The 17,744-nt window shown below is 26.5% G+C and overlaps 2 protein-coding genes and 1 long non-coding RNA gene across 14 annotated transcripts; 2 read left to right on the top strand and 1 right to left on the bottom strand.

Annotated features, from left to right (window-relative positions):
* The first annotated feature begins 2,339 nt into the window (after window positions 1-2,339).
* LOC127066426 (exportin-7) lies at window positions 2,340-11,740 on the top strand. 10 transcript variants are annotated; one of them, XM_051000222.1, is made up of 15 exons: window positions 2,340-2,458; window positions 4,000-4,416; window positions 4,534-4,700; window positions 4,817-5,041; window positions 5,134-6,004; window positions 6,084-6,369; window positions 6,447-6,591; window positions 6,674-6,821; window positions 6,906-7,065; window positions 7,164-7,566; window positions 7,655-7,817; window positions 9,246-9,323; window positions 9,390-9,583; window positions 9,648-9,775; window positions 9,910-11,740. In XM_051000222.1, the coding sequence occupies exons 2-15, from the start codon at window positions 4,161-4,163 to the stop codon at window positions 10,007-10,009; spliced, it is 3,324 nt and encodes a 1,107-aa protein (XP_050856179.1). In that variant the 5' UTR covers window positions 2,340-2,458; window positions 4,000-4,160; the 3' UTR covers window positions 10,010-11,740. The 10 variants fall into 10 exon arrangements, with proteins under 10 accessions (XP_050856179.1, XP_050856152.1, XP_050856170.1 ...); XM_051000195.1 differs by having other exon boundaries at window positions 2,353-2,458; window positions 4,176-4,416; XM_051000213.1 differs by having other exon boundaries at window positions 2,392-2,538.
* A 923-nt stretch (window positions 11,741-12,663) lies between these two features.
* LOC127066514 (nucleolar complex protein 3 homolog) lies at window positions 12,664-16,204 on the bottom strand. 2 transcript variants are annotated; one of them, XM_051000367.1, is made up of 10 exons: window positions 16,047-16,204; window positions 15,569-15,837; window positions 15,204-15,495; window positions 14,781-15,057; window positions 14,331-14,665; window positions 13,889-14,259; window positions 13,633-13,797; window positions 13,196-13,553; window positions 13,022-13,119; window positions 12,664-12,930 (listed from the first exon to the last, which is right to left on the bottom strand). In XM_051000367.1, exons 1-10 carry the CDS (start codon window positions 16,050-16,052, stop codon window positions 12,705-12,707), a joined length of 2,397 nt encoding a protein of 798 aa, XP_050856324.1. In that variant the 5' UTR covers window positions 16,053-16,204; the 3' UTR covers window positions 12,664-12,704. The 2 variants fall into 2 exon arrangements, with proteins under 2 accessions (XP_050856324.1, XP_050856315.1); XM_051000358.1 differs by having other exon boundaries at window positions 12,665-12,930; window positions 14,781-15,072; window positions 16,047-16,203.
* A 149-nt stretch (window positions 16,205-16,353) lies between these two features.
* LOC127066558 (uncharacterized) lies at window positions 16,354-17,289 on the top strand. 2 transcript variants are annotated; one of them, XR_007782421.1, is made up of 2 exons: window positions 16,354-16,459; window positions 16,898-17,289. It is a non-coding gene; the product is annotated as an uncharacterized LOC127066558 (long non-coding RNA). The 2 variants fall into 2 exon arrangements; XR_007782422.1 differs by having other exon boundaries at window positions 16,369-16,614.
* The last annotated feature ends 455 nt before the right edge of the window (window positions 17,290-17,744 follow it).

Below are 17,744 nucleotides of genomic sequence, written 5' to 3'. Positions count from 1 at the left end.
GTTCCGGCTTTCTCTTCTTCTCTTTCTCTTCTGCTTCTCCTCCAGTTCATGGACTTCGACATATTGGCGAGGGTGATCCCATAAATCGTCAAAATGTTCGTTTCATAATCGATTGCTAGACGCGAATACGGGAAGGATAGGAAGAACTCTCACGCCTTTGTCGGCGGGCAGAGACGTGGTGTTCTCGGGCGCGAATAAAAGTCTTACCGATATGGACTACGTTTGATTGCTAAACCGAATAATGACCGGTCGTGTGTCGGTTCGTGTACTGCCGAGTGATATGGTTTTGCTATCCGTAAGCGTGGACTGACCCTCCTCCTGTTAGCGGCCTGAATTCTCGGTTGGTACGTGAACGCCGCGAACGCGAATTTAGAGTAGATTCACCGCTATTCAAACACTCACGGGAGTGTTCGGGCGCGATTAAAAGTCCTACCGGGGACTTCGTTTTATAGAACGTTATTCGATCACGCCGGTTACGCGAATTTTAAAGTAGAGTCCCCGTTAGCCCGTGGGTCCCCAAAAGCAGCAACCTCCAAGCGGTGGGACCTGGGTCGGTAGTACTTGTAATATATCGAAATCCATTATAATAGAAGTACTACCGAGCGGATGGCTGCTTATCTCAGTTAAATTAAAACAAAATCTTTTCGTTCTAATTTTAATTAAATATTAAACTACTTACTTTTTCCATATCTGATAATACCACGATAGATAGACTAAATATATGAGAATTCTAAAATAATTTATTAGAAAAACTCAGAAAAATTATAATTTCTTTATTATTCTTATATATTCTTATTTTTTTTATTTATTATGTTTCATTCTCATTTATGAGTAATTGTTAACCTGTAGGTCTCCAGATGCAGCAGTCTCTACGTGAAGTCTGGATCGGCAGTACTCGCAATACAGTGGAATAAGTTTACAGTACTAGTGAACGAATAGCTGTGTATAATCACTTTATATTGCTAATAATATTTGCACAATAAATTAATTGGATATATCAGAATTCTGTGGACAAATGTATATAAAGTATTAAGATGTATGACCAAAATCAAGATTTTATCAATTATTTGGTAAAAAATAATAATAAATATATACTTATATATTATATATTATTTTTATAAAAATCAAAACATTAGTTTGTTTCCACGCTATCTCTGTAGTGAAATTTCCTATATTATTTTTTTTCCGTGCTTTCATTTATTTTCGTATTAATTATATTTGTTATCGTTTATGAATTGATATCGTATAAGAAATGAGTACTGGCACTGCGTCGTATATATCACAAATTATTGCGATAGGCACATCTTCATTAAAGAAATATATAGATGTAAACGAATGAAAAGTTTGGTCCTACTAAACTTTCTATTTTAACATACTAATCTAATCATTATGCGAGTAGAGTATAACTTTAGGCATAACCTAAAAAGCTTATAAATTGATACAATAGACGCATGGCTGTGACAATATTCCCCGGCTTGTCTTGTAGCTCATACTTTGTTCATACCCATCGCTGAAGTCATACACGCTTCGAACGAAAGATGATGAACAGCCTTAATATTACCTACTGTAATCCATATGAACCCGATCATTATGTCATGTAATAGAAGTGTAACCCCTTATATCAAACTTATACGTTGATATGATAGGTAAAGCTTCCTCTTGTAGTTCGTAATTTGTCCATACCTGTCGCTGAAGTCACAGACGCTTCGAGCGAAAGGTGAATAGCTTTGCGTAATATTTATTTAGATATATTACATTTGCATATAATTGTTATATTTATACATAACGGTATATTACTATATATATTACTATTCTTAATCCTAAAATATATGTTTTTTTAACATTTAATTTTTTATACATAAATAAATTTTAATTTTTTTTTATGAACGCATTTTCAATAAGATATAATTTGAGATATGCATAAAGAATAGAATGTAATATCATGATATTAAAATTTATTAGTCTATTTTAATAATTATATATAAATATTTACTCAAAATGATATTAAGGTAGTGTACGCAAATCTTGATCTAATAATACAATTATACTAAACCATATTTTTATTGGTCAATGTTATAATCTTTTCATCGTTATTGGTTGTAAGATGTAGTTTTTTGATTGAATTGTTAGAAAAGAATATTCTAGATAGTTGTATTTTTGATTTCTATCTATTTATGAAAAAAGGAATAAAATTATATTGCTGGATTAGATATAAATAAGATGCCAGTAAAAGAAAATATAATATAGAGATATAAAGCTGAAAACAATGAAAATAAAGTTTCAACCATTTGCGATAAAAAGTATTTCACTGATCAAATCAAAGATGGCAGATGAGTTCTCTCCGAGTTTCACATAATTCTGATAATCCCGTACGTATTGCGCCGTAGAAGAATCGTCGTGCATGTGATCCTGCCTTCATTGTAGATAATGCGAAGCTACGAAAATGGCGGATGAACAGGTGAGTTGCCGATCAAAATAACGTGCGAACCTCGAAATGCGAGGAAGTTATCTACGACAAGGCGGCTCCTGAGTCGTGTGGTAAGCAGTCGATGGTAAACCTGATGCAACCTGTGTGGTTATCAATGTGCATAAACAGAACGTGTCTGAAACGCGGTGAAATTAAAAGACGATCTTTCGAACTACACGACGTTTGTTACCGAAATCGAAAGTGTTTAACGAATTAATAACTCCACTGTTAATAAAAACACACTGCGGCGGACGAATTAATTTTTTTCGTCTTTCGTGTGTTGTTCTAACATTACATATCTCGTATATAAACGATTAACTGTCAGGGATGTGTTGAACTCTTTTGTTGCAAGTTCGTGAATAAATATTATTCTCTGTGCGAAAAAAACACTCGCATGTACAAAGATAATCAATGGAATGAGATATATTGTTTCGTCTGTGGTATTCACATTTGATTATTGTTAAAAGGATTAAAGCGTCTCATTATTTTTCGTCTATTTTGTACAAATGTATCGTGTAATCTTCATTAAAATCGTCATAACCTCTTTAATGCCGGATTTTAGTTGTGTGTGTGTGTGTGTGAGAGAGAGAAAAAGAGAATGTATGTGTGTGTGTGTCTGTGTATGTAAGTAGAGAATGTATGTGTTTGTGTGCGTGTAAGTGAGTGAGTGAATAAAAGAGAGTGTGAGAGAGAAGTGTAAGATCAGTTTATAAATTTACTACGTTCGGTGGTTGTTTATTTGTTTTATATCTTATTTTAATTATTAATTTATCGTAAATTATACGATAATTTTTTTTTTAAAGTCATCTAAGATAATTTCATTATACTTGTATAAAATATAATTCTAAGTAGATATAAACATAAGGTTTGTCAACGATTTCAATTTTGTTATTTACAACTTCGGTATAACCTATAATATTATATGTATCCATTTTGAAGTTAACGCCAATTTTGAAAGTATTTAAGATTCTTGGTATTTTATAAATATTTTACAATTCTCAATATCTCAATGTATATAAATTTAACTTTAAAAAATAGTTTTTGCATCAGGTTTTTGTATAATAAAGTAAATCTTTTTCAGCTATAAATGTTTGGACAATAAATTGGGGTTAGGTTTAGTAAATTATTAATAATTATTATTTTTAAGCAATATAATAATAATCATATCTATTATTATATATTGGTAATGATAATAATTCATTTTTATATATTTTCAATATTTTCTTTTATTTTTCCATTAATGAAATCTTGTGATTTATAATCACTGCGAAATCTATAAAATTGAAACACTATATACATATTACACTAAGAACAAAAAATATTAAGTCTTAAAACAAAATTTTATATTGCAGGAGTAAAAAGAGTTAAATCTCTTTTGATCATACTAATAACAAATGTTTATTTCTGAAACAAAAAGAAATATTTAATTTGTATATTTACAAGCAATTCTTTGTAAAATTTGTTTATAAGACAACAACAAAATAGTTACTTTTACTTTTCTATGTAAAGTGGAAATTATAATTTTTAAGCAGATTCGACAGTTACATTCTTAAAATAAATCTTCAAATTTGAACATTGACTGTAAACATAGTGCAAAAATCCTTCAAAAGTGAATACAATGACCTTGCAATTTAGAGAGTTAACATATCTAAATGGAAATACTAAAATACAAGTATAAATAGTGACATTAAGAATGGATCACATACAGGAAGTACGGCAGCTGGAATTGCTATGCAAGCAATTGTATGAGTCACAAGATTCTGCACATCGTGCTGAGGCTGAAAAAGCTCTTGTAGCATTTCAAAATGCACCAGATACGCTTACTAAGTGCCAGCTCCTTCTGGATCGTGGAGACTCAGCTTATGCTCAATTATTGGCTGCTACTACTTTAACAAAATTAGTCTCTCGGTCAGCACAAGGACTTAGTTTACAACAAAGGCTGGATATACGTAAGAATTTTATATTTATATAATATTTTTTGCTGTCAAAACATTTTTTAAACTAAGATCTTTTATATACAATTGTATATTACAAATTAACATTCTTATATAATATTTGATATACAGGGAATTATGTTCTTAATTACTTAGCAACACAACCAAAGCTTCCAAATTTTGTTATACAAGCTTTGGTTGCATTGTTTGCTAGGATATCAAAACTTGGCTGGTTTGATTCGGACAAAGAGGAATATGTTTTCAGAAATGTTGTTGGTGACGTAGCAAAATTTCTTCAGGTTTGAAAAAATTTTTATAAAACGAATTTTATGTATAATATAATAATTCAAATGTATATATATATTTAACATTGTATTATAGAATAAAATTTAATAATTATTTGTATACAATTCAGGGATCAGTAGAGCACTGCATGATAGGTGTACAGTTGCTCTCACAATTAACATGTGAAATGAATCAAATATCAGAAGCTGATGCAAATAGGTCACTTACAAAGCATAGAAAAATTGCTAGTAGTTTCAGGGATACACAGCTTTTTGAAATATTTAGGCTGTCTTGTACTTTATTAAGTACAGCACGAGAAAATTGTAAAAACTTAAATTTTAATGACGAAGCACAGGTAGGATAAACTATTATTAATTGAAATATAAGTTAGTTAAGTCACAACTCAATTTCTATTGTCTATATATTTTCGTATGTTCTTTTATTTAGCATGGTCTGATTAGACAACTCCTAAAGCTTGCACAAAATTGTTTGACATTTGACTTCATTGGAACATCTACAGATGAAAGTACTGATGATTTAAGTACAGTACAGATACCAACAAGTTGGAGGCCTGCATTTTTGGATTTTACATCATTAAAGCTATTCTTTGATTTATACCACAGTCTGCCAAGCTCATTATCATCTTTAGCTTTGTCTTGTTTAGTTCAGATAGCATCAGTTAGAAGAAGTTTGTTTTCTAATACAGAAAGAGCAAAGTTTTTAAGGCATTTAGTTAATGGAGTAAAGCATATATTACAAAATCCACAAGGTCTCAGTGATCCTGGAAATTATCACGAATTTTGTAGATTATTGTCTCGGTTGAAAAGTAATTTCCAACTTGGAGAATTAGTCTTGGTAGAAGGTTATCCAGAAGCAATACAATTAATCGCAAAGTTTACAGTTCAAAGCTTACAAATGTGGCAATTTGCACCAAATAGTTTACATTATCTTTTAACTCTTTGGCAAAGAATGGTGTCATCCATGCCCTATGTAAAAGCAGGAGATCCGCATTTATTGAACACATATACTCCTGAAATTGCAAATGCATATATTACATCAAGACTTGAATCTGTAGCAGTGGTAGTTAGAGAACGTTTGGAAGATCCACTTGATGATTTGGGTGTACTTCATCAACAATTGGAACAAGTTTCAGTGATAGGAAGATGCGAATATCAAAAAACATGTACTGTATTAGTTCAATTATTTGATCAGGCTGCTACAACTTATCAAGAATTAATGACACAAACTGCATCCCCAACCCAACAAATTGATATAACTATTCAAGAAGGGCAGTTAACATGGCTTGTTTATATTATAGGTAATGAATACATCAAATAAAACATATTTAAAATCTATAATTAATTATTTATATTTTCTTGGTTATTTTGTAACATTAGGTGGCGTCATTGGTGGAAGAGTTACATTTAACAGTAATGAGGAATATGATGCAATGGATGGTGAACTTGTTTGTAGAGTTCTTCAATTAATGAACCTTACAGATTCTAGACTTGCACAAGGTGGTTGCGAAAAATTGGAGTTAGCAATGTTAAGTTTTTTTGAACAATTCCGTAAAATATACGTAGGCGATCAGGTACAGAAAAATTCCAAAGTATACAGAAGACTGTCGGATGTTTTAGGCCTCAATGATGAAGCCATGGTACTCAGTATATTTATTCGTAAAATGTGAGTCATTGTATATATTATACTTTATTTTTATTATGTTTGAGCACATTATTTATAATTTGCATAAAAATTTGCAGAATAACAAATTTGAAATATTGGGGAAGAAGTGAACAAATTATTTCAAAAACTTTACAACTTTTAAATGATCTTTCTGTTGGATATAGTTGTGTTCGAAAACTCGTTAAATTAGAAGAAGTTCAATTTATGTTAAATAATCATACAGTGAGTATTGAATTATATAAGACTAAAAAAGAAACGATATTATATTAAAAAATATAATGTCATTATTTTTATTGACATATAGAGAGAACACTTCCCATTTTTGGGAAATAATGTTGCTGTAACAGAAATGCGCTGCAGGTCGATGTTTTATACATCTTTGGGTAGATTATTAATGGTGGATTTAGGTGAAGATGAAGAAAGATTTCATACATTTATGTTACCCCTCACAGGTATAGAGTACTTACATTATATGAAATGTGTAATACAATTAATTTAGATTGCACGTGAGATAATATTTATTGTCGTAAATATAGCTGCATTGGAAAGTCTTGGCCAGCTAATGGGAGCTGCTGATACTCCCCTATTTGCAGCAGAAGAAGCAAAAAAGGCATTAATTGGTGTAGCAAGAGATCTCAGGGGTTTAGCATATGCATTCACAACTAAAACATCTTACATGATGCTTTTTGATTGGATGTATCCTTATTTAGTTGTAATTAATGTGTGCGCGCACGAGTAAAAGAGAATGAGCGATATATATTTTATAAAATATATTGTTCCTGAGTTTAGTTTAGATATCCGAATTATACACCCATCTTATTACATGCTGTGGAATTGTGGCATCACGAACCACAAGTAACTACACCCGTCCTGAAATTATTTGCTGAATTAGTATTAAATAGAAGTCAACGATTGCAATTTGATGCATCTTCTCCAAATGGAATTTTATTATTTCGTGAAGCTAGCAAAGTGATATGTAGCTATGGCAATCATATATTGAATATTGAAGTTCCCAAGGATCAGATTTATCCTTTGAAGCTCAAGGGAATTAGTATATGTTTCAGTATGTTAAAAGCAGCCCTTTGTGGCAGTTATGTAAATTTTGGGGTCTTTAGGCTATATGGAGATGAAGCATTGGATAATGCATTAAATACATTTGTGAAATTGCTTCTCAGTATACCACAAAGTGATCTTTTGGTATGTATTATGTGTTTTTATATTTTAATACAAATTATTTAAAAATACTCCAAATACGCTTATATTTTTATATTGATGTTTTTAATAGGATTATCCAAAACTATCGGCAACATATTATGTATTGCTTGAATATTTGGCACAGGACCATATGGTCTTCCTTTCAACATTGGAACCAAGAGTTTTTTTATATATTCTTTCAAGTATCAGTGAAGGCCTTACAGCACTAGGTGCGCAAAAAGACTCCTATACAGGTCTGTGCGGCTGATTCTATCCTACAACTACCCTCTATATCCTCTATGCCATGTCTTAAAACTATTATATTAATTACTTGAGATTATCAAAACTTACATACATTACTTTTCTTGATTCAGTCTTTTTAGTTCTTCTAAATTTGTTTATATATTTCTTCAATGATATAAAATTCTAAACTGTTTATTATAAATATTTTTGATTGCTTTTCTTTTTTCCTTTCTTTCTTTTTTTCTTTTTTTTTTCTCCTTTTTTTGCAGGCAAAGAGAATAAGTTTATGATAGCTAAATTCTTTGTATACTCTTTATGCCTTTGTACAAATTAATATCGTAAAATGGAAGATAAATATTTTTTAAAATGAACATAACTATGTGCAGGCATAGTGTATATTGAAATATTTTTTATCACCAACTTTGTTAATTATACGATATATGATAATATTTTTTAATATTCACAATTAAATTTATAATACATATTTTGTAATATATATTTCAGATTGTTTAAAATTATTAATATTATTCAAGCTTCTAGTTTCAATAGTAGTTCTTCATAATTATGAAGTTCTTTTGCTGAGATCTATGTTATATGCTTTTTTGCATTATCGCTTGGAATGAAAATCTACCTTATACACATATCAGATTTGGAGTAATATAAAGATATACACACACAAAATACTTCTGTAATTATGAGAAAAAAATAATTATACAGAATATTTATGTAATAACAGAGGCAATAAGAGGATTGGAGTGTGTAGAATCTAGACCCTAGATGTTACAAACAGAATTTTTTATACATAATTCTGCATAATTGATTATCTTTAAAGCCTCCTTTTTTGCTACCCACATTTACGTATTTAAAAATTTTATTAGAATTATGCAAAACAATGGGTCTAGAACAGTCAGCCGCACAGCTGACATAATTACTAAGTACATTAACATTTGTAGATAGATTTTTAAGATATATTAAATTATTAATTTTTATCATTGAATATATATTACATTGCAATGCTTTTTTTTTATTTCTGCCTTTATAACAATACGTTGCAATTAATTAGTACAATATATCATAAAATAATATTATTTATTAGCTATATATATAACCCATATTTTTTAATTTTAGATTGTTATGCAATTTATATAATTTATTATTATTATTATTATTATTATTATTATTATTATTATATTATTTATTTATTTATTTATTTTTATTTTTATGTTTACTTTTATTATTACATGCATGTGCTCTTTTTTCATGTTCATGTCTTTTGTTTTCGCTTTTTGTATTTGTGTTATATTATACAATTATTTAATAAGCGATGCAGCACTGCATTTAAAAAAGATTGCAGTATATAATTATTTTTTAACAATACAACTTTTTTGTCTCTTTATATTTTATTTCATTTACATTAAGATTATATAATGTTATTTCAGATACTATGGTATGTACTGGTTGTTGTGCAACCCTTGATCATATAGTGACATATTTATTCAAACAACTATATCAAAAAGGTATGTTTCAAATCTTTAACATTAACAATATTATCTAAATTGTATCTGATTACTACATTTCCTTAGCGGGTGGTTATCCAGGAAGAAAAAATGCTGTAGTTCCTGGTGGTGGAGAATTATTTTTAGAAGTTTTGAAACAACATCCTGAAATACTTCAACAAATATTAAGTACTGTATTAAATGTGATAATGTTTGAAGATTGTAGAAATCAATGGAGCATGTCTCGTCCTCTATTAGGCCTGATACTTTTAAATGAAGAGGTAAGCATAATATATATTTTAAAATACATTATATATTTTTTATTAAAAATTTTCAATATTTTAGTATTTTAATCAGTTACGAGAAAATATTATTAGAAGCCAAGCAGTTGATAAACAAGCTGCAATGGCACAATGGTTTGAAAATTTGATGGATGGTATTGAAAGAAATTTACTTACAAAGAATAGAGATAGGTAAGTAGTAATATATATCATTATTTTTTTTATAATTAAATAGACAGTATTTTTTTCCCCAAAATTAGTTTCTGTATTCATTACAATATTCTAAAAACTGTAAAATATAATGATTATTATTATTTTTATTTTAGGTTTACACAAAATTTATCAATGTTTAGAAGAGATATAAATGATGCTTTAAAAGGACCTAATATGTCTACAAATTCTGTCAGTGATATGATGACATCGTAGTGATATTGCTCTCTTCTAATTAGATTTGTCTATTAGGTTCTTGCCTGCCAAATGCTTGAATGTGTGTGCGAGTGAAACTATAAATTATGATGCAATTACAATTATGATTTTAGACGAGTATAAAGATAATAAATTAAGTAATATCATTTTACTGCTGTATTGCTGTTTGGCTTCCTATTCTCAATTATTACATTTCTAGTAACTTAGATGAACAAGCACCAAATATTGTAACAATAATTACAAAAATTTTATATTATTCGTAAATTTTTTATTTAGTTATTTAACCTAGCTTATCCTATTCTTCATTCCAATAAAAGTTAATATATACTTTGTTTTATTACCTTTATACTCTACTATTATTATTAAAACTTAAAATTGAAAATCTCATATTCTTGCTGTAATTTTTTAAGAAGCATTTTTAAACATGTTCTTGCATAATACTTTTTTCTTATTTTTAGTCACAGAATCTGTTAGTAAAATGTTGCTAAAACAATCGCATCAGACTGTTTGTGTTCATGGCAATTTACAAAATATTGAGAATTTAACAAAACTTACTACAGATATCTTTCAATTCAATACTAATTTCTTTTTATTACCATAAGATGAACATATATATTTTTTATTCATTAAAAAGCTATTATTTTCGTATATAAAAGATTGTTGATTGATCAATTTATAAATTACATTACACACAATATAATTTAATTTCCAATTATGTGTACTAATTAGAATAGGGAGCCAAAAGTGATGTTATTTATAAAATATATGGTACAAGTTGTTACTTATTATTTTTATGCACAGTATATATTTCGGTTACTTGAACATATAAAATAATTAAAATTTTCAAATACCATATAATCAGTTCTTAAATATATATTACAGTATACAAGGCCACATAATCTTGCTAAATGTATTGGCACAATATTACTTGATAATCGATTGGTCATTAATATAAACTTCTAATGTAAATTCATCAAATTATTAATAGCAAATAACATTGATTACGATAAAGATGTAATTTAATTTTACAACACAATTTTATTTGAGGATATTCTATTCAATATTCACTTTAATCATTTTTTTTCATCAATGAGTGATTATATATATTAATGAAAATTCGTAAAAAGACATCACGTTTTAAAATAATCTGTGAATGTACAACAATGATATAGACTGGAACTTCATAGTGTCAAGATATATTCGTCTACGGTACAATCGTACAATAGTACATAATAATACATTTATTCGAATTTACTCTTTGTTAATACAATAAATATTTTGAAAAGTACTCAAGAGTAGAAAAGAAAAAATTAACTGTAAACTTTGTTAGGATGAGCCCTTTTATAGTAATAAGTACGCGTTATTTGATTTCTTGCAACATTTTTGATAATACTCAAGTTGTTGATCTAATAATAATATGTATGTGTTGTTTCATATTGAATGTAATTATAATATTATAAAGTAAATATTCTAAACTAGAATTATATCTATAATAAACACCTGTATATGATGTTTATTATATCTAATTATATAATGCTTTTATCATAAATTTTTTTTTAACTAATTTGATAGTAAAAGCTATGCACTTTTTTAAATGAATTTACGAATCTTCTTAGTTACTATAAAATTTTCTAGGTCAAAACTGATTAAATAATATCTTAATTTAGGGCTTATTCTACGAATGTTTACAGGATGAATAAAAGAACAAATAAAAACATATATTTCTCTAAGCTTGATGAGTTTCTTTTTTATAAAATATTTCGTTTTACAATACATTTTTATAACAGAATTAAATGTTATATTTCATTTTCAAATTTCATGTTTTACTATATAATATAAAAACGAATCTTTTGTACATATATAGCATTTGGTATGGTATCACATTTTTCATTACACATATTTTGTACAGCTTTAGCATTTGGATGAATAATAGCATATATATATATATATATATATATATATATATATATATATATATATATATTATACACATACACATACATACATACATATGATAATATCCATTTTATTAATATAATGGATTAAGAATAAAATTACATATAATACAATAAGCTTATTAATTATAATTTCTTATGTCCACTGATGTACAAAGTGATAAAATTGTGTCATTGTAAAGTCATGAAAGAGTTATATGAGAGATAATTGGAAAAAATTAGGGGTTTATGTTATTTTCTCCTACAGTACAGTCAATTAGATTGTCTAGTTCCTTTAATTTTTCATTTCATGTTCTACTACCTAAGACTTATTAAAAGAAATATCAAGGATCTTATTGATATATTTTCAATATAAATTTTAAATATATAAATATACAAGTATTCAAAATAATAATTTACTAATTAAAAAGTGTAGAGCGAATGAACGGAATCATATTCGTTATTATTTCTGTAGTTTATTTTTAGAACGAAGAAGAAACATTATATTTGCTGTAATAATGCTTTTATTATTTTATTTACAATGAAAATAAATTAAAATATTTTTGCCACAAATGTATTGTTCCGATTAAAAAATAAAAAAAAAAAAATAAAGAACAGGAACACTGAAAAACATCGATTTCAATATGAAATTTTAATAAACTATCACAATAAAATATAAAGAGGATAAAAAACTTATCAAAATGTATTCAAACATATACAATTGTATGAAATATACACATTTATTACATAAAAATGTTTTATTATATGTTACATGACAAATCTTTTATCAATACTTTATAAAAATCTACATATCCATCTGTAAACAATTCTTTATTCTTAACAGTGTTAATGTATTCTTCAAATTCATTATTTTTATAGTAATGATCTTTCGAATTTGTTTTATTAATTATTTTCTTAGGTGCAAGTACAGGAGGATTAAATGCAACACCAGTTGGATCAAATTCTGTATAAAACTGTTCTGGTGTTCTAAAAATTTCAGAAATAAGTATCATTAAAATAAGTTAAAAATTACAAATTTTATTAAATTTTTAAATATCATTTGTGTGTATATACTTACAGTTTAGCAATATCTAAACTTAAACTACCTTCTCCATTTACAGGTACATTCCATGCTATATTTTTTGCTACTTTCCGTACTATAGTATGATAATGACGCTGCGAAATATGAAATAAATATTAATGTGGAATAAAGAGAATTTATTTTTTACATTAAATCTTTAGAATTACAAACCTGAAGTACCACAAGCTCCCATAATGCAGAACAATGTGCATTACAATATTCTGGATCTTCAATTTCAGGTTGATAAAAACCATCTCCACTGGTATAATCTGTATCCAATAAAACATCTACTGCTTTACCAAGTTGCATTATTTGCTTGACAATACTTAGTAAACCAAGTACTCCATTGTGTTGTAATTGTAAAGTTAAATTAATCATTCTTTTTACAAAAGCTACTAAACGTTTAGAAGAAATTCTTTTTCTTCTATTAATAAGTACTTGTATTAAAGTTCTCAAAATAATTTCTATTTCAGCTTGTGTTTTACCACAATGAATATTTAAAAGATTTTTATATAGATGTACATAAAATCTGTAAAATGAATACATATAATATTTATTTAAAAAAAAATATTTTTCAATAATTATAGATCATAATAAATTATACAGACTTGTAAGGGTCAATATTCAATGATGTACCTTGACCTGATAGTATCGTAAATACGCATTGAACACAATGCAGTTGTTCTCTCAATCCTAAATTACCTGCCTCCATTAATCTATCTATAACTGTTACTATATCTTGATAAAAGTCTAAATTGATACAATGTGCAAATCTAAAATTCCAAAATATATATTTTTGAAGAAATTTTTCTTTTTAATACTAAAGTAGAATATATATATATATATAATACAGGGATATCTTACTTTGCCAATCCTTCCAAGCATACAGATAAAATTTTACTATTTGGAGCTTGCTTCAAAATTCTAAAATAAATTGTAAACACTACACTTGTTAATTCTGTGAAAACTTTCTGTTTTGCTTGTCTATTTTCTTCTGCTTTGGTTTCTAATAGTTCTTTTTCTACCTGTTCTAATTTTTTGTTCTTCTTTCTTTCTCGTTTACTTAATGAAAGAATTCTTTGTTTGTGAGACATTAGTTTCTTTTGTCTGGTTTCATCTTCTTTCTCTTTATCAAGATCAATATCTTTTATACGAAGAGATAAAAGTACAGATATAACCTCAGCATGTACACTATGACCTTTAGATTTTATATATTGATTTATTTTACGTACTATCTGTAATTATAAAAAGTATTTATATACGGAATGTATTTAATTAATACAAAAATTTTATAGTATTTTCTTACTGTAAGTGATAATTCTCCACGTTTATCATCCTTAAATACTTCAGAAATATATTTTACTATTTTTTCTCTTACACTAGCCTTTTTGTTATTTAATAATGGTATGAGAAAGTTCGCTATATTAAGAGAAAAATTAAAATATGGATGGTTAACTAATAATTCACACATACACATTACAGCCATTTCTCCTAATAAAATTTCTCTTTCATTAACAATTCGTGTGTCCCCTGCTTTTTTTCTTAGAATATTGGACATCTTTTCAAGTTTTTGTAAGTACTGTTTGTAACTTTTTAGTAACACAGCTTCATAATTTTGTAATTGCAATGTTTCCTTTTTTACTAAAATATAAAAAATTAATAAATAAAAATCAAAAATATATAAAAATTAATAACTAAAATGTATTAAGAAAATGTAATTATTTTTAAGTATATTATATCTACAAAATATACAAACATTTAACGCCTTCTGGTTTAAGTTGTAAAATTTGATAAGATGGCAAAAGATCTTTAAATACTTCTAAAAGTGATATCATTGCCAATTTTTTAACTGTGATATAGATTTCTGGATTACTTTCTTCCATAAAATCCAAAAGTATTTTAAAATTACTAGATTTATGTTCTGGATTTTCTAAAAGTGTACTGGACAACACCCCAATTTTGAAGCGCCTTGATTTTAATATTTCTTCACGACATGCTATAAGTTCTACTGTAGATACTGCTTCACCATTTTCCTTATTTAAATTGTTCTACAAAATTAATTAAATTGTATTATTTTATTGTTATTAGAGTTAAAAAGTTATTGAATTCAAGCAATTCTTATATATAATATAACATATTTGATATATATAAAACCAATATATAATTTTCAAAGATTTACTTGTAAATATGAATTAATTTCTTCATGATCATCTAATTCTTCATCTTTCCCATTTTGTTCAAATATATTTTCTTCATTATTTTCAACTTGCTTATCTACTTCTTCTTCTTCTTCTTCTATTATTCTCTTCTCTATCACACCTTGTTGAGTTTTTATAGGAAGTAACATACGCATCTTTTTTATACCATTTCCTTCATTCAATTTAAATACATGATCTTCGTACGATTCCTCCAGTTGAGCTTCTTCTTTTTTTCTCTTAGATTTTTGTCCTTGTTTATCATTAACAATTGCTCTAAAATAAATTTCAAATAAGATTCCTTGATTGTTCTGATTATATAATTATATAGAAATAAAGTATTTCATACTCATTCAATCTTATTTTTTTCAGTAAATTATAAGATTTATTAGAAATAGCATTTTGTAAAAACGATAAATCATCTTCTTCAACCATATTTAATAAATCTTCTCCATTATCACTTTCTTCTTCTTCTATTTTATCTATTTTAGGTAAAGTTCTTTGAATTTGTTTTTTAGATTGCCTGTGTCTACGTGTTTTTAATTTTCCTTGTTTTGAAAGTTTTGTTTTTGTCTGATTATTTCTTTTAATTTTACTAATCTTCGGTTTCTTTTGCTTCTGTTAGAAAAAAAAAATTTTTACACACACACATATATATCATTCTGTTATCACATTAAAAAAATATAAAAAATATCTACTATTTATATTGAATTATTTTATTAAATATATGATAAAGCTATTAAATTTGTTTTTATATGTAAAGGTTAGATTTCTTTATAATAAAATTACAAATTTTACATAAAATCAAAATATATTCTAATACTTACACTCATTTTTATGTATTTTTTCAAAAATTATTAGAATTAATTTTAAGTATCTAATCTTGAAAATATTTATTAATAAATTGACAGTAAATTAAATTTGTATACTTCTAAAATCAACACGTGTATCAACAGTGATCACACAACCACACTAAACATGTATTGCAATGTATTTGTGTTGGTATAACTTAAGCTTAGTTTCTATATGAGCAGATTCGATGTATTATAAAGGTAAAGTTTTATAAATGACGTATGTGCATGCATGTATGTATGTATATATATATATATATATATATATATATATATATATATATATATATATATATATATATATATGATTATTTCTCTGTAAGAAAAATAGAGTGGGATACGAGATATATTCTTTTGATCTCTTTTTTATAGGTTCTTCTATATTTAAGGTATAAGTGGGCTTCTTTCTAAGAATAAAAATTCCATGAGCTATATCTTTCCAATTTAAATCACGTATTGTAGATGCGTCCATTAAGTATTTATATACAACCTATACAAAATATATTCTACATAAGAGACAAAATTTATTTTCAAAAGTGATCTTGTTAGTACAATTTCGTGTTTTTTAATTTCATAAGAATCTTAAGTAATAGTAATAATTATAATAAATAATTTTATTAACAAATCAAATAATTTAAGATAACCAAACTTCTTATCATGCAATACATGTCATTGGAAATACTTCCTTCATATGTCAACAAATTTAAAGTAAAAGACAATATTATATTTTGTTATTATCATATATAAGTGTTGTTACAATAATAGTAAAAGACTTCATAAATATATTTGCTTGATTTTAGTAGAATATAATTTTTTTAATTTTCTAGAAATTCTAATTCTATATCCAAGTAATATGGTGATATAAAAGCATTGTCTCTATAAACCTATTGATATCAATATCAGTCAAGAGACATTAACATCTTGTTAAATAACCTCTGCAAAAAAGAAATATAATACTTTTGAAAAAATGGAACCTATAAAACCCATGAAGTTAATAACATCATTTGCAATCATTGTAACCGTAATACACTCTACTTGGTATCTTTTTCGAGAGAAGTATGTGCCGAAAAATGAACAAGGCAATATCCCAATTATTATGATGTTTAAACATCTTATAGGACAAAATGAGAAGAATAGAAGCAGTGATAAAAACTAATGTATAGTTAATTTAAAATAATGTATGATTCTTTGTAATATAATAAATAATTATATTGGAGAATTATATTTTTTTATTATGATTTTAATTCTAATATAAGTGATCTAAATATTGTAAAAAGAAAAAAATAAACCATGGGTGTGTTGTAAATATGCTCTTGTATACGATCAAGTTATTAATATTAAATTTTTACAAAATTTATTTTTTTTTATTTTTAATTAAAAGTACTAGTACTGCTATATAATTAAAAAATACTATATGGCAATGTTAATATTAATTAAATACTTTTCATATATAAATATATTATAATATTATATACGCCTTAGTGAATTTAATTATTTATATGAGATGTACATTTACAGTTCACGCAATAAACATCTCTTGTATCTAAAATTACGAAAAGAATAACTATCACAATTATCAAAGATAGGTAAATCAATAAAAATACACGATTTGTGATCACTTGGTTAACCTCTTGGCTTAATGAAGTATGCGAAGTAGTTCACTGAGAGAATTAT

The sequence above is a fragment of the Vespula vulgaris genome, chromosome 1 (assembly GCF_905475345.1).
Source record: "Vespula vulgaris chromosome 1, iyVesVulg1.1, whole genome shotgun sequence".
NCBI classification, from domain to species: Eukaryota; Metazoa; Arthropoda; class Insecta; order Hymenoptera; family Vespidae; genus Vespula; species Vespula vulgaris.
This window is presented reverse-complemented; position numbering and strand designations above follow the sequence as displayed.